The sequence below is a fragment of the Pelodiscus sinensis genome, chromosome 32, assembly GCF_052426305.1.
Source record: "Pelodiscus sinensis isolate ZL-2025 chromosome 32, ASM5242630v1, whole genome shotgun sequence".
Classification (NCBI taxonomy): domain Eukaryota; kingdom Metazoa; phylum Chordata; order Testudines; family Trionychidae; genus Pelodiscus; species Pelodiscus sinensis.
The window spans coordinates 370,388-393,149 of NC_143083.1; the positions used below are offsets into that span (position 1 = coordinate 370,388).

At 37.2% G+C, this 22,762-nt stretch overlaps 1 protein-coding gene across 9 annotated transcripts in view; it reads right to left on the bottom strand.

Annotated features, from left to right (window-relative positions):
* Positions 1 to 10,331: 10,331 nt before the first annotated feature.
* Positions 10,332 to 22,762, bottom strand: part of EPS15L1 (epidermal growth factor receptor pathway substrate 15 like 1) — a 118,657-nt gene continuing 106,226 nt past the window's right edge. For 5 of the 9 annotated variants that reach the window (XM_075903359.2, XM_075903358.2, XM_075903357.2 and 2 more), the window contains 2 exons: positions 15,756 to 15,961; positions 10,332 to 10,858 (listed from right to left, as the gene is read on the bottom strand). In XM_075903359.2, coding sequence (XP_075759474.1) covers positions 10,712 to 10,858; positions 15,756 to 15,961 — 353 coding nt within the window. In that variant the 3' untranslated portion in view covers positions 10,332 to 10,711. Of the gene's footprint in view, positions 10,859 to 15,755; positions 15,962 to 22,762 lie in introns of those variants that run through there. The other 4 variants (XM_075903362.2, XM_075903360.2, XM_075903361.2 and 1 more) reach the window with 3 other exon arrangements.

Sequence of the window (22,762 nt, forward strand, 5' to 3'; positions counted from 1 at the left end):
CTGGACTTTGCTGAGGGGAGGGGAAAGGGCACTTCTAGTGAGTTCACATTTTTAATCATTCTACAAGTGGGTTAAGGCAATTTGATGTGATCTGTGGCATCCATTCTGCCTACACCGTGGGGGCTCCCCTAGCACAGTTACCGTGTCTGAAGACAGAGCAGGAATCCTCCCTGCACACATCTCCATAAAGCTCTCATAGAGGTACCGTTGCATGCTTCTCACCAGGTTTCTGGGGAGGCCTGCCTTATTCCGCTCTCCAGAATAGGGCACCTTCCTATGCCACGTCAGCAGTGAGTGATCTGGCATTATTGCATCACAAGGTCCAGGTTTCTGGCCACATTCAGTCAGCATCCACTCCCCCATCATTCTGTGTGGTTCAGAGAAAACTGATATTGCACATGGCAACCTGGAAGCTCTGTAACGGACGCCATTGGGACCGCGCACCTCCGTTTGTTCATCCACAACAAGGCCTGGTTTGCAGAGTGCGTGAGCCCCTGCCCTGCCGCAGCCCCTGCAAGCTCCTCGACGTTTGTATGAACCTCTCCTGCTGCCATACCTGACCCCTCCCTCTCCTGCAGGCTCCTTGGTGTCCATGTGGACCCTTGTCCTACTGCCACACCTGGACCCCTCCTGCTTGCAGGCTCCTGTGGGAAGGGTAAGTTGCATTCTCCCAGAAAATAGGCGGTGCTGAACACACAGTCATGTTAGCCCCGGCCCTGCAACCATGCACCTCTTTTGCAAACAAAGACACTGGCCTAGCTGCAGGAGCTGCTATTTGCAAGCACCATATCACACATGCTTTCAAAGTTGAAACAAAAGAGCAAGCCCCAACCTGTTCCTTATCATGCCTGCCACTAAAATGAGTCCAGATGCTCCCTTAAGACCTCTGACAGTTGAGAAATGAGGGACAATAGCTTTGTGGAAGCTTGCAATGCCTACCACTTAGCTGGCAATCAAATCAGAATGAGTAAAGATACCATGGGGGCTGCTGCGAACCAAATAGCAAGACCTTGGTGTTGCTTGTTTTTCAGAGCACACAAAAGATATCAAACAGAACTTTTAGTATAATTTAACAGAGATTTAGCAATTCATTAATGGCAATGGAAATTTTACCCAATTGCTTCCCTAGCAGGATTTGCTCCACAAAGCCCAAGAGCAACTGCAGAGTCTTGCTAATCAATTGATTTGCCTCCCCGTTCTTCCTGTTGATGGATGAAAATAAGTCTTGTGCTTTGTGCAGGACACCAATATGAAGTATGCAGGAATAAGAGATCACTTCTCTATCCATTGGAAAAAGGCAGTCAGGACTTTCCATGGTATCTCAAAAAGCAGATGTGCCATATTCCCCTCAACTATGCACCTGTACCTTGACAGTGATGGCTGCTGTACTAATGCCTAAGAGCCATGAGAGAGAACATAGTTCGTGTGGAGGCTCTGTATTTAAATATTCCATCATTGATGTCATTCAGGGGATTGAGGTTCATAATATTTACATGTAACTAGAGCATGTTTAATTGATCTACTTTTTACATGGCTTATTTATTTAATAGGATAAGGCAAAATATGCAAAAATATCTCACCTTAACTGAAATCAGTGGGAACCTCAGCCACTTACTTAGGCTCTTAACTTTGGCCTCCTAAAGGAAAAGGTTGGCTGCAACATTGTAGCTCATTATTTGTTTTCATACTAAAGGGTTTACCTTAAGCTAAAATTTATTTTAAAAGTTCATCACAAATAGCAATATCAGGACAACTCCCCTATCTTTTATCTACCTGCTTCAGCTGTCATTTGTTTGCAAATTAAAACAAGGCATTCTTTGGCTTGACCATAAATCCAATATGTGTAGAGATTGCTGCTGAAGACATTTATCTTTCTAGTGGATTTATGCTTTGATACAGTATCCCTTTAAGTGGACTTCACTGAGTGATCTTGTAATGTTCTTACATTTCAAAGTAGTCCTACAGTGCTTGACCCATCAGGAAACATCTGGAAGAGTAGACTGAGCACCCCACCAGACATTACATTTACCAAGAACCTGTTTTGCCTTGGAGGTTTTCCACAAATTATTTTAGCACCTATGCCTAATGCTTGTTTAAATTACAAGTTATTTTTCATAAGACTGTATTTTAACACACAACCCTCAAAACAAAGGAAGAAGAATATTCTTGCTGCTGAATAGCTTCGGAAGGGCAGCAAATCATTGTTTATTGATCTACAATAGAACCTCAGAGTTACGAATGCCTCAGGAATGGAGACTGGTTGTACCTGTACAATGTTTCTAATTCTGAACAAGATAATATGGCTGTTCTTTATAAAGTTTACAACTGAACACAGACTTAATACTGCTTTGAAACTTTACTGTGCAGAAGAAAAATGCATTTAATCACCTGATTTTAAAGGAAGCAAGCATAGAAACAGTCTTCTTACCTTGTCAATTAAAAAAAATCTTTATTATAGTAGTTTACATTTACCCTGATACTGTGCAGCAATTGCTTTTTTGGGGTAAAGGGATTTTCTAGCCTGATTTGTCTGGTCTTTTCATAACGCTGGTTTTGGTATTGTATCTATAAAAAAAAAAGAAAAGAAGTCAAAGCATTCCTAGAATCACCAAGTCTCTTGTTCCCTGAACAGATTAAACTGAAGCAGGGTGCAGAAACCCCTCCTAAGAGTCAAGGGATTATTCCTTGACTTCTGCAAAGCTTTTGATACGGTCTCCCACAATATTCTTGCCAGCAAGTTAAGGAAATATGGATTGGATAAATGGACTGTAAGGTGGATAGAAAGCTGGCTAGATTGTCGGGCCCAACGGGTAGTGATCAATGGCTCGATGTCTGGTTGGCAGTCAATTTCAAGCGGAGTGCCCCAAGGATCGGTTCTAGGGCTGGTTTTATTCAACATCTTCATTAATGACCTGGATTAGAGGATTGATTGCACCCTCAGCAAGTTTGCAGATGACTCTAAGCTAGGGGGAGAGGTAGATACGTTGGAGGGCAGGGATAGGGTCCAGAGCAGTGGTTCCCAATTTTTTCCAGATAGGGGCCCATTTTGACAATTCAGGAATACTTGGTGACCCAGGGCAATTCAAAAAATGCTTGAATGATTCCTTAAGAGCCACCTGGGAAGACACCTGGTGACCCTTTTGAAATGTAATGGCGACCCATATTTGGGTCCCGACCCATAGTTTGGGATACCCTGGTCCAGAGTGACCTAGACAGTTTAGAGGGCTGGGCCAAAAGAAATCTGATGAGGTTCAACAAGGACAAGTGTAGAGTCCTGCACTTGGGATGGAAGAATCCCAAACATCGTTACAGGATGGGGACCGAATGGCTAGGCAGCAGTTCAGCAGAAAAGGAGCTGGGGATTACAGCGGATGAGAAGCTGGATATGAGTCAACAGTGCGCCCTTGTAGCCAAGAAGGCTAATGGCATGTTACGGTGCATTAGATTTCCAGCAGATCTAGCAAAGTGATTATTCCCCTTTATTCAGCACTAGTGAGGCCATATCTGGAATATTGCCACCAATTCTGGGCCCCCCACTATAGAAAGGACGTGGATGCATTGGAGAGGGTCCAGTGGAGGGCAACCAAAAAGATTAGGGGGCTGGAGCACTTGACCTATGAGGAGAGGCTGAGGGATTTGGGCTTATTTAGTCTACAGAAAAGAAGAGAGGGGAGATTTGATAGTTTCCTGAAGGGAGATTCCAAAGAGGATGGAGAGAGGCTGTTCTCAGTAGTGACAGATGGCAGAAGAAGGAAAAATGGTCTCAAGATACAGTGTGGGAGGTCTAGCTTGGATATTAGGAAAAACTATTTTATTAAGAAGATGCTGAAGCACTGAACTGGGTTACCTAGAGAGGTGGTGGAATCTCCATTTTTAAATCCCGGCTTTACAAAGCCTTTCTTGGATGATTTAGCTGGGGTTGGTCCTGCTTTGGACAGGGGTTTGGACTCAATGACCTCCTGAGGTCTCTTCCAGCCCTACGAGTCTATGAAATTGACACAATCCTGGTTTCAATAAAATTAGCAAGTAGTGTCTGGCAGAAATAATGAGGCAGAATCAAACAGATTAATCCTTTTTCAGGCCATTGGTCAAACACACCTCAGTGTAAGAGGCTGTCTGCAATGCTCTGAGAATTCCTTCCTGTGTTAAATCCCTGAAGGTTTAACATTCTGGGACATAGGCTGTTTCTGTAGAAGGTGTGGTAATGAGGTCTTGTGACTTGAGAATACATGCCAACTGTGGTTGGTGGAGAGAGGACAATAGGCTGGACAGGCCAACAATCAGAAAAAATACACAACCTACAAATGTAATTCTAAACAAGAGTCACAAAACTGACACAAAGATAGTGAAATCAGGGACGCAGAACTCAAAAAAAGTAACTTTACATTTATTATATTAAACAATGTTTCTCTTATTGTATTAATAAACACATAGCATAGGTTAAAATTAAAACACCTTTTTCCAATTTGCTATATGATATTTAAAGGATAAATATAACTACAGTAATGTACATATTTGGATGGACTAATGAATTTCTGGTAAACACTGCAGTTTCCACTTTATGTTTTCACCTTTTTAGCCATCAGATTAAACAAAGTCATAGTAAGATGGACATTAAGGAACATAGCACTATCATTATATTAATAGAAAATGGAACCATTTATACTAAGTTTACCTTTTAAAGTTATTTAGCTTTAAAGGGAAAAGCAAAAGTTGAAAAAATTAAAATTTAATTTTAAATGACAAGCATGTATAACAATTCATCCTTTTATTTATAAATCTTTCAAGTAAAAAGAACCATGAAATAACAATTGCTAAGACAAATGTCAACAATTATTAAAAGTTAACTTGTTTATTCTAAAAAGCCTTAATGTTTCCACCATGTTCAAAGCAGAATTTGTGACAAAATTTTCTTAACTCAGAAAATGTAAATGAATTGAATTGTGACTAGAATGTCTGCAGAAAAAATGTAAATACTAGGTCTTAAATATTTAACTGTTACTATTTGTAATGTAATTGATTGTGGAACAGGTAAATGTATTTATAATTACACAATCTATTAGCAGAGATCAAAACAAAATATCTATTTGACAGAACTTATTTTAGAAGAGTGGAATTAAATAGAATTCATTTTCTGAGAATCAGCAATAAAGTAGAAAATAGGAATGATCATTACACATGGGAAAACAATGATTTCTAATGTTTAAACCAACATTCCATAAGTGCTGAAACTTCAAGACAAATATGAAGAAATATTAAAATAATAAAATGGTGACCTCAAAAAGATTGCAAGAAGAACCTTAGAAAAAATACTGTCTAATTGCAAAGCAGAAGTGATGACAAGGTGATTTATCTGGAGTGCCTAATAGGATTTCACAGACCAGAACAAAAAGTGCCATACCTTAATAGATACAGCTTGGAATTTCCTTATATCTAAGAACCCACTATATAAAATAAAATGTATTACTGAACACTTTCCCCACTTAAATAATTAGGCCAGAGGTTCCATAAGGAAAACTTTGTTGATCATATGAAATCTCATACACCACCACCACTACAGAGGTACCACTACATCTCTTTGTATTATCTGTTCTTGTGGTAGAATGGTTGGCAAGTCCTACAAGAATATTTTGTAAAAGCCTCGTTTCAAATAGATAAAATCTTTTTCCATTTCAGTCTGAAATGCCATTTAGTGGTGTTGTGTGGTAATCAATCAGTGAGTGACTGCAGTTTAGTATGTACCTCTGCATTTATGAATACACATACTAATCTAGAAACTTTTGTGATTGTTTCACAAACCGTAGTCTAATGATTTCTCCCTGTAGAAAACAGAATCATGTTAATTCTTTTATCAAAGACAAAAATGAAATGCACAATCACTTCTCCTAAGACAAAATCTTAGATGAGAGCTCTCAAACAAAAGACAGTTCAGACTCAGAGAAGAGTGACTGTGCAACCAAAACGACAGTCAAGAGAATGAGAAAAAGGCACATTCTACTATATTTCTACTTAATGTCCAAATATGAAGCTATGTGAAAGATTCTTTAATTCATCAATAAAATATTCACCACCACTACCACAACCAGGAGGCAAAGCTTGGTCTAATGCTGAGAGAAGGGAATGAGATGTCTCCAAAACACAGACATTCAGAGACAGCAAGTGCAAGTGGACACAGGTGATAATATCCCTGTCAACTGCTACCTTTGGCAGATTGTATTAATCTTTGACAGACAAACCCCTCAGGTTTCTCTGACATCTGGTAAAACTCACAAGCGTCTCATGCCAATCACAGTATTATTTTACTAAATGATTGGAAGAAGCAAGTTAAATTTTTCTTTGCACAGACTTTGTAATTCTAAGCACAATGGTCTAATTTTCCATTTTTATACACAAAATGCACATATCCATATAGACATATATACACATTTTATATATAGAATATATATAATAATATACTATATATTTATTGCATATACATTTTATAGATCACCTATGATAATATACTAAATATAGTTTTTGTGAATGTATACACACTGTCTGTTATATAATTTATTGTATATTTACATACAAATGTATCTTATTTTTGTGTGTGCATGTGCTGATATTCCCAAACTGAAGTGAATAGCTTATGGTTATGATTTCAATGATTGGTGGAAGAAGGAAAGAATAATGGGTTCAGATAAATGTTTGCTTTAGGAGAAAAAGTGGAGTGATTTCAATAAAAAAAAAGTTGCCTCCAGGCTAGGGAAGTAAGACGATGCCTGCTTTCTACAAGGAAAAACTGTTAGATATTACAGAAAGAAATCAAAGGGAATTTTCCTAGATTTCAGCCTTCTAAAATGTATCTCTTCTCTTTCAAAGTTAAAACCATCTCAGAACAACTTAGGGTTATTGTATGTTTGCAACTGTAAATGGATTAACTACATATTTTCTTGGATTACTGTTTTATTAACTTGCCCGGCCTTTTGCTACTGATCTATCCTCTATATTTGGTGGCACAAGGCTATACCTTACATAAAGTTTATATTTGGGTCTAACACTAAATTTATATATATGATCAATTCACTTTTCTGACCTCAGACTGTGTCCCCTAAACATTAACTATCACAGAACTAAGGGAAACAAAGTGGGTGAGGTAATCTCACTGCATATCTCAAAAGTATCGCAATTCTATTAGAAGATTTCAGATTTGATAAAGTGGCTGAAAATATTTCTATGGAAAATTAATTTTCTGATGAATCTGGCTCTTTAGCTCATCCACAGGTCTCATTTATGCGTGGTGACCCAGAAGCAGAATTCCTTTATAAATTGGTTTAAAGATACTGTTTAATTTGAGCAGAAGAGAACAAATTATGTCACTCCCTTCACCCCAATTTTCCACACAAAGACCCAAGCTTGAACACTATCTTGTAACTTTCACTCCTCAGGCTTGGTGTATTCCAGGAGTGATGCTTTTATTCCCGGGACTGCAGAGGAGGAGAGTGCACCTCCTAATGATAGGTAATGGAACAGCACTGCCAATTTGCAGAAGGTGGCTTGACCCTGCAGTCAGAGGTGAGTGCAGTTGATACCATATATTGAAGGAGAGATGAAAGAGGAAATTACTATAAAGCAGCATTCACAATACAAATTAAATCTATTAATTATAAAGGGAGCTAATGCAGCTGCAAATCAAAGGAATGACACCCCTCCCCCAATCTGTGTTCACACTATACTTCACAAGGGGACTTAGATATTGCAGTTACTTAGAAACAGTATGTGAGATTTTTCAGCTGCATGAGGAATGAAAAATCCTATAAAATAGAAACAGTTACTGAATATGAAAAAAATCTAAAAGCGTTATATGCACAGATACAGGCTATTTAATTTCATCCTGCATCCCAGTAGATTTTTTTTTCAATTTGGAAGAGAGTGATATATATGAGTGGCACCAAGATAAATGCAAGATATCCATGTACACAAGACAGAAAAAACAGAAGAGTAAATAAAACAACCAAACTGCAACAACAGCTCCATGAAAGAACAAGAGTCAACTATCTCTCTGAAGCAACGTGACTGTAGTATAAGGTGGACAGAGAAAAGGCACAGAGCTGTTTCTCATTTCATCTGTTTGTATAGTTAGGATGGCATGTATAGCACTGCCATGTACAGTATATTCTACATTTATCCCACTTTAATGGTAAAATCTTTGTATTAATGTTAGCTACAAGTAGATCTAATTTGCTTTCATGAGTTTGGCATGTTGTAAACTAAAGGAAAAGAGCGTGCTTTGAAATTTTAGAAATCAGACTTTATAAGTTACATCTTGCCCGCAGTTAGGTAATGCACTCTAGTGTGCTTTAGAAATCACACCTCCGTAATGTGAGGCATAATAATTGGTCCATGTAAATCTGGCTAGTACAGCACTGGTTCAAAGAGCACTACATCAATGCTCTAATACACTGCTCTAACACAGTACCTTTTGAATCAGTACTGTGTTAATTCACACTAGGGTTCTATGTAGATCAACTAATGCATAACACATTAGCGTGATTTAGAAATCACACCCATACAGAGTGCATTATACTACCATGTATACAAGCCCATAGTCTCTCTCTCTAATATATTTTACAGAAAAACAGTTATGTTTGGAAGGGACCACATAAGTCATCAAGTACTCCAAATACGGCAGGATTATTTCCTACAGTGTTCATGACAGCCTATTACATCAAATACAGAACAAGACATATGCTTCCGTGTTGTTCAGATTTAGGGGTATCTTCTTTCATGATATGAATTTAAAAGTCCATTTGTAACAACATTAAATAGGAGTTACACACACATTCAGGATCAGCTCCTCCACAGAATGTCTTCTTGAGATGATAGGCGTCAGTTTAGTCAAATATATTCTGTCTGAAGACCTTAAAATGGATGTTCTCAATATGGAATCAGTTTTCAATGCAAATGCAATATTGTCCTGAGACATCCTATGTTTAATTGCAATTTCAGGTCTGAAAACTAGTCATCAGAAAAAAATAAAATCCTTACTCCGATTCTTATTTCTGTGTAAGGAAAGCATCTAGAACGAGGCAATTATATTGTAGGGATTGTTTTGTCTGGAAAAATAAGCACTAACATCATTGTAAGGAAAAATAAAAACAGAACACACACATACAAAAGTGTAAAACACACATTGCAGAAGATGAAGGAATACCATGCTACCCAGAGAATGTTTTACAAGCTGAGGGGCACACTTTCAGGAATTCAGAATATTAACATGGCAATATGCACATGTAGAGAATTGGCAGTGCAAATACAGGTATCACAAAAACATTTTGAAAATTTGGCCCTAGATGCCTATTCTATTTACAAACAAAACCAGAGCACAATACAAAGACAAATGAAGTGCTGAGATCCCTGTAACTTACCAAAAAAGGCAGTTTTTATAAATGAATAATTCACAGCAAAAATACTCTAAGTACTCATTTTATATCTGTGATGAGTAAAGTACATGTTTCATTACCTCTATAAATACATGTCACATCCCCGCTGAATTCTGGAAGTCTGTAAAGAAGCTGGACATACTGGCCTAATGAGTGCTATCAGTAGATAGGCTGAAAAAATCTGCTCTACAAATATTGCTGTAACTTTTGCATGAATATCCTATTATTCTATCTAACTTGCAAATGAAATCCATGTGAATTTAGTCTAGACTACAATGGTATAACTTTAAATAAAGGGCAGTGAGATTAATCATAATATTTAAAAATAAAACCACACACTTAAGTACTTCCGAGGTAGAGATTGTACCATAGTCAACTGAATAATACAAATAATAGCCCTATATTCTGCCTGTTGGAGCAAATAAAGGGAAAATATTGTTGCAGGGAAGATTACAATATGTAAAAAAAAGCCTCAAACACTATCATTCCTGTCTTCATGCTTGTTCATGGAATTAATCTATTTTCATCTCAAGATTTAGAACTGAGTCATCATTTGTCTAATTTACTATATCAAGATTACTCCTTTAATACCATGTACAAATATTAAAATTTTTATGCAAATAATCATGTTTAAATAAGAAAAAGCTATTAATTCCCATAAGCTCTGAATTCAAAATATCATTGACTCTACTTGAATTGTATCTCTAAGCGTCTAATAGATAAATAATCAGAGTTCATTCATAGCATACGCTACATCTCACAGAAGAAAAGGAAACATCTAAGAAAGAATTTGTCCTCAAATCTTTGAGCTAGGCAGTTTTATGGTCATTGGCCTACTATGAGTAATTAAACAAATGTAACAAAAAGAACTGAAAGCTAACTGATAAATTTATAAACATTTTAAAAGCGTCATTTTCTATAATTTTATTATTCATACTGCAGCCTCAAAGCAATGACATTGGAATTTAGGCAATAAAGCCAGATTCACACATTGCAGCTTATTGTATGCAACATGGTCTGCATTATAAAGAAACTTTGCTTTCAGTATGTTAGGGTCATACATTAAATTTCTTACAAGCAGTTAACATTTTTCAAGGAAGTATAATACAATTTTTACAGTATGTTTCCTGTGCATTATGTACTTGAAAAGCCATGGAGAATCCAGTTTTTATATAACCAGCCAGTCGTCTTATACTTTGACTACAATTACTTCACAACAAAAACAAGAATTTTACAAAACCTTCTTTAAAGGGTTTGACTTTAATTGGGTGGAGCCCAAAGACTTATATTTAAGAGTTTGGCATATCAGCCTTACTGAGTGCAATAGCCAATTCAAGGTCTTCCTGTTCTTGTCTTCGCAACCGAGCCAGCCTTTCCTGCTCTGCTTTCTCACTCTCTCGCTTTGCCCATGCCAGTTGCTGCTCCTCATTTCCAAACTAAAAATAAAAAAGGAAACTTGATTAATAAACAAGAGAAATATACACAGAGACAGCAGAAATACTAAGCAACATGCAGTAGATCTAAATCATTAAGAAATGAGCATCAAGTAACAAGACATATAAGTCTATCACCTTATTGGTTGAAACCAGAAATAAACCAACTGGTTTCCCTACTCCATTCACTGATCTTTTTACTTAACACCTTCTTCTTCCCACCCTTGGCATAAACTTTTCAGGTTGATGATGTCCTGCCTTCATCCAGGTCCCAAGTGCATACAAGTGGCCTGAAGATGTGGGGATAGAAAGGAACTCTACATTAATGGGCAAAATTACTTGGAAGAGTTTGGGGGTTTAGCAACCTACATCCATACTAAAGATGCATAATGATGTTAGCCTCAAGCTGTCCAAAACTGGAAGCTATTTACTGATGTGCCACTGCAATGTGAAGTGTTTTCTGTAATCGTTTCTGTAAATGGTGTTACATGCTAATAATGAACCTGGAGACTGAAGATTTGTGGGAGGTTTCACCATCCGATCAAAAGTAAAATTCTGCTTTTGCAATTGTCTATAAAATAAATGCACAGTTTTTCAGGCAGTACAGTAGTAAACAATATAACAGAATCCAAATGAATTTAGCAACAAACACTAAAGATATAAAATACATTTTATTCATATATTTTAATCTTATCAAGTAATTTCAGTACATGGAAGCAATGTGCAAAATTATTCCAATAATAATCATTGCTTAATATTACACAAAGTTTCACATAATTAGTAAGTGGACATTAAACTGCATTGGATTTTGTAGAAAATGTGAGAAACATGTTTGCTGGATTGTAAATATCTTCAATACTAATTCTTAGTTTTGGACTATTTCTACTATTTAAAAATTGCTCGGATAAAATTTAAATCCTCAGAAAAATGTATTAATTTTATTTTTTAGGATGGAAAACCAGTGCACAGAACTCTAAATTTCAACTTTGACTGAATCAAATTTGTATAAACTGAATGCTACCTCCTGGTCCATGATGGGATATAATCTTTACAGCACAATACACAGCTGCATTGACTTATTTTGGACAGCATCCAGCACATATCCATATAGGGCTAAATTCACAAAAGCATATACTGAACATTAAATAAAATAAAAGAATTGATAGATATGCATTTATCTAGTTTATTATATACTCTTATGTGTACATTTTCCCAAGAATTTACCTTTCCATTACACACTGTATCCATGCTTCATATTATTTTTAAACAAATTTATAAGATAACATTTCTTGCTGGTCCAAATGAATAAAGCTAATCTATGTCCAATTATCTGATCTTTTTAGTTATACAGTATTTTATTTTTATGTTAGTCTGGATGTTTGCAGTTCCCCCTGCTATTACTGCTAAAAAACTAATGTCATGAATGCAAAGTGCATAATAGAAGTGCATTGCATCTTAGCAACTTTGATGTTTTAAACAAAGAAAGTGTGCAGTCCATTACTACAACAACTTATTTCAGTGAACAGCTGATAAGTAAGGCTTAAAAGATCACTAAACTGTAAATATATAATTTTCAAGACAATGAAAGATATACCCTGGCCCCAATTAAGTCAGGCAATGTGGGGCCAGAATTTCACCAAAGTTTCCTAACTTCCAAAAGAAAATCCTTGGGATGAGAATTAGGGTGAAATTACTGTTACTATAAAAGTTTTAGATATATGAACTTCAGCTAATCATTTTTAATCTCAGATATTTTTTCAAAAAGTTGAGAAAATAGGTTTACCAGTGGTGTTCATTCCTTAGGACAAGATGCATGTTTCTAACTTTTATAAAAGAAAGCATATGTATTTCATACATATCTGAAATTATAGTGTGTAGTTAGAAAAGCCAACTAAAAGAGTAAAGTTGATTTAACGCAAAGAAAATGTGGATTTCTGACTAGTGTGGAATGCTTGATATTTGACTGGCATTTTTACATTATCTCAAAGTGCTAGTATGATCAACCATGGCATTTCAAAAGCATAAGTACAAATTATAATCACCACCAGATTAAAAAAAGTATTTTGACTGAATTTACTAAATTCTCAATTCACATGGGTTTTGAAAGTTCAGATCTGTCTAAATGAACCTTAAATGTTCAGTGGTGGAATATACAACCAATAATTCAATATCATCACTGTTCAACATGCAGGTTGCCAATAAAAGTCATCTTACTGAGCTAAAAGTATATCAGTATAACATGATTATTGTTGCTATCTAGTTTTCAACAAAAGCTAGTGCTTCAAAACAAAATTCTCTCACAAAGATTTAGTATTCATCATCACTGGTAGTCTTATTTGGTACAAGGGATCTGAAAACAACACTCAATAAATATGGATATATTTTTCAAAATATTAGAACAAGTACATTAATGGCCCAGTATAAATGGAGGAAAGACAAACAAAATCCATATGCATTGAATAACGAGCATTCTTTGAGCTTAGTTCTGAATGCTCTCTTCCTTGAAAAAGAAAATGTGCTTTCTATCATTTGCAGTGCAGTTGTAGCTATGTTGGTATGAGACAAAGTCAGTGGAGGTAATATCTTTTATTAGACCAACTTTTTTGTTGGAAGGGACAGGCTGTCCCTTTGACCAACTTCTTCCAGCTTTCCCTTCCACCAAAAGAAGCTGTCACTTGACTTGTCTTTTTCTACTGATTTTAAGATTACTGGAATTTTGCAATTTTTCCTACAAGTTGAAATAAGAAGTTAGAAATATCTAAAAAATTAACAAAACATTTTGTCTGTTCCTAGCACCCATATTTTATGTCAATACCCAAGTCAAGAATGCAATAGAATCATGTTATTAAATCCAATGGATAAGAACAACCCAGTAATTCAAATAAAACCCCCTAGAATAACAAATAAAAAACTAAAGGAAATCTTTAAACTTCTCTTTGCTTGTAATCATGAAGAATTCCACCTAATCAACATGCTAATTTCAAATAGTACAGTAACACACTTCATGTCAGAAAACACACTGTAAATTGAGTTGTTAGGAACTTTCATAATCAAGAACAGGATCCAAATAACAGACAAGCACAATTCTTTTCTTGGTTTATGAGATATCTGGTTTAGTTATGATTTAAAAAAGCAAGAGATGAAGCATTACTAAACATGGCAACATGATCCTGGTTATAAACAACTAAAAAGAAAATAATATTGAATAAAATAGACAAAACAAATAAACCACTCTCTTTTAAAAGAAGCACCAAATGAAGTGTTTTCTCAGAGTAATAGATGACATTTACAAATGCAAGTTTAAATCTGTTTAATCAGACTCAATACTGCCCGATGACAAGTTAACTTAAGCTATGACTGGCTAAATGATAAAAGATTATTCAGATCCTATATTTTTCTTTCCAAGGTTGATCCTCGCTCTTACAACCCTGATGGTACAAGGGTAAACACAAACTTAAATGGAAGAAATGACACTGGTTATCAGTTGGTAATAACCACTCATGACCTATTTGAGCCTACCAGCTAATAAATATTTGTGTTCTGTCAAAACAAACTTCCCTACTGGGTAACAGTCATTCCATTTTTATGCTTAGACATTACATTTTTGCTCCCAAAGAAAAAAAATTAGGTACCATTCAAAAAAAATTCAGATAAAACAAATTTTGTGTCTGAATTTTATTATATCACCATTTTATGTACAGGCACAGAATTTAACTATGTACCAACTTTCGACAGACTTTTGCTAATTATGGTAAAGTTTACATAATATTTTGAGTGTTGATATTTTCAGATAAAGAATTGAGGGCAACTAAAAATATGCACAGAGGATCTCAATTAGACATATCAGGTAGGAAAATGATATACATTTACTCTGAACTGAAATACTGGGGGAAACTGTTTAAAATTAACACCACTTGAGATTAAACTTTTAAAATAAAAACCTACAGCTGCTTAACAGTAAAATATGTCCTCTAGATTTAGAAGAATAGAGTTGGCTATTTTATTTGTGTCAATATAATCCAGAACAAAACTTAAATACATGAAAGAAGGAAGAAGCCAGAGGCTTTGTATGAAACATTTTCTATTCACCAGCGGTAGCATTTAAAACTGCTTTCTAATATTACATTTGAAACCATTATACAATATATCTGCCAACATCAGAAACAAAAAGTCAGGCTTTTTGAAACTCTGTACTTAATCCTGGAAAGGCACTTAGCTTTGCTGTAAGACCTTTTGACCTTTTTTAACGGGGTGCAATATGGATGTTAATATACTAGTTCTACAAAAAAAGACCTTAGTTTGCTTTGTCTAAGAAGGACTTCTACATTATCAGCAACTGAAACAAAATTCAACAGCTAATAATTTTCAATCTCTCTCTTGTGTCTATGATTCATATTCCAGAGTATATAGAAATCATTGTGACTGGACTGTCAGAACTTTTTCATGAACTGTTACAAATACTATAAGGAACCCTTTGTTTTAAGTATTACTTTTCAGGATATGGTAAAACTACTATACAAATGTCTTCAACAATTATTTCTGAGGAATTTTTACATCCTGGCATTCAAAAATCAATTACAGAACAGCCTCCATGCAACAAAAACAGCACACAGATTCTGCTACAAATATCTTGAGAGAAAAGAAACACCATACTAAAATAATTTAAAAGAGAACCCTTTTAAAATTTAGTATCAAACTCAAATCTCCTTTATTATTGAGAGAAAAATGCCTTTTTACACAGAAATATTAATACAGAACTACAGTGGGGACGGAATGAAGGTACTCAAGAGAAAGAAGCCAGTGGACAGCAGGTCTGTAGTTAAAACAAAAAAAAAACCCTAAGAGTTTGTGGCAAGCAGAGCAGAAAGTGGTTTGCTCAGAGACAATGAACTTAACTTACAGAGCTGAAGTCTGCAAACCCCAAGGAAGAGTCTTTAGAAGTTTTACTTGAAGAGGAGGGAGCAAATGGATCTTTTCCACTAAATGGGTCCCCAAACCCCTTTTTACTTTGAAACGGGTCACTGCTGTCAGCCCCAAATGGCTGGAATGGATCATGGGGCTTGGTAAAATCTGCAGACCCGAGCTGGTTTACAGGAGTACTTTTACCTGGAAAGTTCAGGAGAAAAAAGAAAAAGAGAGGTTACTTACCATGGAAAATGCAAATTCCTAAGAAGTAGATTGTCCTTTATGAACTTTTACTGTAATATCATCCTTTCTGCTTGGAATAAGCTACAATTTAACCTGGTATCATAGCATCCATCATCCTGGCAATAGGTCTCAACAGTTGTTTCTCTCTTCATGGATTTTCATAAATGTTATTTATAAAAACACTGGCAATATGTTTATTTAAATTTAAGAAAATACTATTGACAAAGTTTGAAAAAATAAAAGATCTATATACGTAGGCATATGAGAGCATATTTGTCAATTATTATTTAACTTTGCTTGAAAAAGGTAGAAACATTTGAGTTTCATTTTGGGCCTTTCACTAAATGAGAGCAGATTTTTAAAGGTATTTAGACACATAATGCCTGACATCTTTAAAAATCTGGGCTTTGATGCTTTACATATCCAAACACTGAACTATTATGTTAAACAATCAGATGTTCATGAACAATGTCTATTACCTGTGTGGATATATTTCCAGAACAGGTTTATCCTTCCACATTTGCAGTGTTCAGTATATGTATATATGTTGGACAGTTGGTGAGAAAACAAGGAATTATTTAAATCTGTTTGATTGTGTAACTCATTTATTCTTATAAGCATTGTCACTGTCTTTAATGAAGTCAATGGGATTATTTCTATAAGTGCTGACATGTCTGAATAAAGGTTCCATATTCTAACCTTTATATTAAATATGCATTAACAATATTTTTGCTAATTTCTTTAGCTAAATAATAAACCCCGTAAGAACAAAAACCAAAAAGGTCTCCTAAGCGAGCACTCTTGACAGATGTACAAACCACCCCTAACTCAGCTTCCCTAGAAACAAATACCCGACTTGACCCTCCTTAGTATAAAGTCAGTTACAACGTGCATGAAGAAATGTAAAAAGAACTCTGAGAAGAGGTTCCAAAGGATAAAAACAGTACAACTCATGGCTCGTCAATAAAAACACTTATTTCACAGCAAGCCGAGTTATAAATCTACCCACCCAGCACTTGCCTGCTGTGCACTGTATTCATGTGGAATCTGCTCCTAGGACATTTTCTGCTGTGCACTAAAAGTTCTATACTGTGTTCTGATCTATCTTGTTTTCAAACAGAAATAGACCACCAGGGCCATAACAAGGGCGAAGAGAGTGAGGCACTTGCGTCGGGCGCATAACTGAGGGAGCTCAGAAAAATAATATAGAAAACTAATTATTTTAAGATAGCGCCGCTTCCCTCCCCCACCCATTAGTATCGGCCAGCCCACAGTTTACATGTCAGGCGGCATGTTACCTCTCCGCGATCCAACAGTCACCATCCCTAGCGGCTGCCCAGTGCATCAGCTGCTTCTGAGCGGCGTGGGAGGCCGGGCACCAGTTCAGCTGCACCAACTGCCACCTTAAGATGCCTGAGCAAGTTCCCAGGTGCTGGGCTGTGAGAGATGAGGCTCAAATTGCCCTGCACAGGGGCAGAGGTGCTGGGGGTGAGGTGGGGGTGTCAGGCTGGGAGCCAGGACTCCTGGGTCTTGTCTCACCTCTGCCAGGGGAGTGGCTCTAAGTCTTAGGGGTATGCGATTAGAGCTGGGGGTCTGGGAGCTATGATCCCTGTGTTCTATGGGTGAGGGTCCAGGCCCTTAGCCTGTTGGACTCAGTTTCCCCTCCAAAAACTGGAGCCCATGCTGCTGAGCACCTATGCCAACTGCTTTGAATGTGCTGCACAAACCAAGGGGACAGGACAGTGACTGTGGCTTCTTGCGAAAGAAGTTTTAGTAAACTAAAATCAATTAAGAACTACCTTTGAGCATCCACAGGTCAAGAGAGATTATCAAATACGTCCATCTTATCAATAGAACATGAGGTAGTGAATAATATTAATTTCAATGCAATTCTTGATGAGTTTGCCTCATTAAAAGCGCACAAAGCACAATTATAAACAAATACCTAATAGTACCTGACATGGTGATATTTTATAATTATCTGTATGTAATTGATTGTTTATGAAGATCTCATAACTATAATAAGTAAACATTGTGTTATTATTTATGTATTTTCCTTTTTTCTACGAACTAACTACTATGAATATATACATGAGGGGGCGCAATTTTTTATTCTTGCCTCAGGCGCAAAATTAGCTAGTTATGGCACTGTAGACTACAATCTTGTCTATATAAGGAAAAAAGCCTGCACCATAGTGCAGGGTCCACACAGATACTTAGGGTTCACCCACACACTGAAGTTAATATGAATGAATGAGAAGTGTGAATTTAACATGAATGAGAGCATCCACATAGGGGTTTAATGAGGCATTTATTACTGTAATACCAACTAGGAAGCTTTAAGTTTGCATCTGCAGCATAAACACAGTGTAGAACTTTAGTCAGAATTGTAAGGTAGAGTAGACAAGTTCCAAGTGTTTGTATAGACCTTTTTTTGCCCTTGGCACATATAAATAAAACTACAAATTCCACATCTTCCATATTTTTTAAAGCTCCCAGCACCACACAGACCAAATTTTGCTAAATGTATTAAATCTGATAGGAACAAAGATTTACAATCAGCTACTGCTAATAAAGATGAAGAAGACTAGAATACCCGGTATTCTCGTATGGGTGCCCATTTAAACTAGATTAGGTCTATTTTGACTTTTGAAATCATTTGTTTGGAATCATCCAGTCCTTTGAATTGTAACTTAATGTGAGTTCTGTAATACATTCACTCCAGGATGACCATATATAAAAATAAGATTTGTGTTCAAGTTCCAAGAATTTTAGAGGATATTTAAACATGCTTTATGAGCTCTACGTGAGTCTGACAGGCAGTCTTGCATCCTCTCAAAATGCACAGTGAATCAGTAGGAAGTGCTGATGGCTATTACTCAGTGCACATAACATACTGGGAAAATTAATGCTGATTATAATAATAGGGGCGGTCCCAACTAAAACAAATTAATTCCACAACAATGTCGTATTAATCTTATTTTCTTTCCATTATTGACAATGTAGTAAAAATATATAATCAAAGCTTTTGAATTAACATATTTCAATACTGACTTGCATCAAAATTAAGTATTTTCTAACATGTCACAATCATTTATCCTTATTAGTAATAAAAAAAATTCAAACTTTAAAAAGGCGAGTTTGAGTTCCGTACAGGCAAAAAAGAGGATCACAGCAATTTTATGCAACCTCCATTCAACAGCAAAGGGTTGCAAAAAACAAAGACCACACACCCTAGGCATACATACACTATGTCCTTGAAACTTTCCAAACAAATTAATATTAGAATAAGTATGAGAAATTTGATCCAAAATGAAATTTATAAATGCTGAAAAACATAGGTTAGGATTAGGGATGTGAGCGACTAGTCGAGTAGCTGACTACCCAATAAGCCTAGGTTTATCAGGTAGTCAAGTCACTATTCGACTACTCATCCCTCCCCTCACCCTGCTGCTGAGTCCCGACTCATGCCGCTCCCAGGAGCTAACCCTGATGCGTCTCTGCAGTTTAAATGCAGTAAGAGCCGGGCTGCCTGCACTCCCGGCTCCTACTACATTTAAACTGCAGACCCGCAGCAGGGATAGCGAGCACTTCCTCTTATCTACTAATCGAGCAGTTATGGATTATGGATGGAAATTCCATTGACTACTTGATTAGCTAATTAAACACTACTTAACAACCTAATTGGGAGTAATAGCTTTTATACACTTAACTAGAGTTGCTACAGTAACAGTACCATTTTACAATGATTCTATATAAAGACAACTCTTTGGGTTATGTCATTTGAATTTCAGAAAATTATAGCATCAAAAACTACTTCCAATAATTCCCACTGGAATTATGTTAATATTTTACATCTGCATTTCCTAGTAAATAGGATGGAAAAATTATCTTGACAAAAGTACTTATTCTGAGTTGTTTATAAAGATACAGAAAGATATTCCTGTTTCACTTACACATGAAAAAAACATAATTTTTAATCTCTCTTACACATACAGGCAGTCCCCGACTTACGCGGATCCGACTTATGTCGGATCCGCACTTACGAACGGGGCTTTTCTCGCCCCGGAGCTCGCGGGCGGCGAGACCACCCAGAGCACAGCGGTCCCACCACCGCATCCTCCGGGGCGAGAAAAGCTGCTCCGGGTCTCCCAGCACAGCAGGGAGACCCGAGCAAAGCCGCACAGGCGGAGGGACCCCGCTGCCCATGCGGCTTTGCTCCTTTGCCCCAGAGCAAAGCCGCACAGGCGGCGGGGTCCCCCACCTGTGCGGCTTTGCTCGGGTCTCCCTGCTGTGCTCGGCTTTGCACAGCAGGGAGACAGGAGCAAAGCCACAGAGGCAGCGGGACCTCTGCGCCTCCGCGGCTTTGCTCGGGTCTCCCTGGTATGCTGCGGGGGGAGGGGGCGCAGCTAGTGAGCTCCCCCCCCCCCCCAGCAGACCAGGCTTTTGTTGCAGGACGCCTGGGGTAGAGCAGCTGGGGTGCTGCCAGGTTGGTCCTGCGGGGACCTACCCGGCAGTGCCCCAGCTCTTCTGTCCCAGAAGTCCAGATTCAGCCGCTGTTGAAACTGATCAGCGGCTGATTCCAGGAAGCCGGGGGCAGAGCAACTCTGCCTAGGGCTTCCTGTAGTCAGCCGCTGATCAGTTTCAGCAGCGGCTGAATCTGGAGCCAGTTCCGACTTACATACAAATTCAACTTAAGAACAAACCTATAGTCCCTATCTTGTACGTAACCCGGGGACTGCCTGTACACATATGCTAGGGAAAATCCTAATAATTGGCATTCTGAGACCACCAAAAAACCTGAACTGACAAGTGATAGCTAGTACTTAGTGGCTGTCAAAGCAGTTCAGCTTCTCTGTACTTAGAAAGCCTGGGTACAATCACTGTTCACATCTCCTACCCTCCGATTCTTTATGAATGCCAAGGTATGGCAGGAAAAAATGGAGTTGCATGCAATTTTGTTATGTTCCTCCTCCAATCCTGCTCAGCCAGTTGGACCACATGCTGTACTTCAGGAAGAGTGCTCTGGCAAGCTCTATGTTGCACTTCTAGCTAATACAACAGATAAATGCCAGCTTCAGGTTTCAGACTCATTTTAGATATACTGGTCAGCCAGTAGTATATTTTTAAAAACAAGGCAGATCAAATCAGCAGATTGTCCTCAAGGTAAAATATATGCAAAATACACAGGCCTTAGCAGCAGTACGAGCTTTCCCCACTTTCAACATGGACCTTCTTTCATGCTCTTTGCCACAATTTCAGATTATGCACTCTCCCAACCCCCATCATTATATTCATAACATCCCACTCTTGGCCACATCTGACAGGAGATATCTTTCTCACATACACCCATGCAAAATTATTCATTAAGAATACAGAACTCTGCATTTGGAGTATTACTGGTAAGCGATAAAAACGGTCATTTATTGAGTTCTTCAGCAGCCCGGGCTCTCCAGACAAAGAGGTTCTTACATGCAAACAAAACTGGAGTATTTAGGTTTTCTTGCCTGAAAACCTAATTTGAGATTCAATCTGTACTTGAACAAGTATCCTTAAAAGTGTTGTTTCAGTTTACACTCTAACCCCAACTACTGGATACCATCAGTAAAATTCTCCTTAGTTGCACTTATGCATTTCTATTTAAATCCAGGGGCTGGTAAACATACACGTGAAAGCAGAATTTGGCTGTATAGTTTCTAATACCAAACCTCTCTGGCAGATTTGTAAAGAGGAAGCCCGTTCCATTTTAAGTGGTCTTTTCTGAGCTGTTCGATTTTCTGTTGCTGAAATCACTGTTTGGATTCAATAACTGGAATTGTGGTCCCAGTGAGCAACTTATTTGCTCACTAAAACTGCTGTTTCTAAACTGTCTGTTTTAATGTTTTGCATAAAGCCCCATGGTGGTTTCGGAGCACACGTGAGGAGCACTGGGGTTTCTTGTGCTTCGTATTTAAAGCTCAGATCACAAAAGAATGAATCTGCTGCAAAAGGAAGTGTCACTATGAATACTATGGAGTTAATGTTAATTTAGAAGTCTTCAATTTCACTTCATGCATGCTGTTTTCTTCAGTTTTTTTATTAAACTAATCTCAAAACAGTGTTAATCTGGTAATTTATTTTGAAGCAACACATGACGAAGATGGAATAAGTGTGCTTCTAACCTGCACACTTTACAGGCAGTGCTTACATTGGATAAACCAATCCAGTAACCACTTACAGGTGATGGTTGCCCTCCAGCAAAGGCCCTCAATCTGGTACAAATGCTCTGGTTACGAAAGCTGGAAAATGTTTGGTTTGTTAAATTACATCTTCCAGTGTAACTGGTTTCCTTCTTACCACTGCCCTCTAATTAATAATCCTATTTATAATCTTACCATTGGCACTCAAATGCTTCCCTTTGTTTTGCAGCATGTGCTAAATTCTATATTGGTTTTTACTTAGCGCAACTCTTTACTTAAGTAAATGTACACGGCATATATGGCATATCTTTGACCCTACATGTGTGCAGCTACATGAATCTAGGCTGGCAGGAGAAACAAGTTACAATTTCTTTTTTATACCAATACAAACATAAAAAAGCTCAAATCAAACCAATCAAACCCCAAATCCCCAACAAATTAACAGAACAAACAAATGATGACAACAGAAATATTCGTAAAGAGGACAGTTTCAAGTATCACTCTTTGAAAATTAAAAAAAAAGTGCAGTTTTACAATGAAATGCATAAAGTAAAACGTCTTTTTAGGTTTGGACACAGGA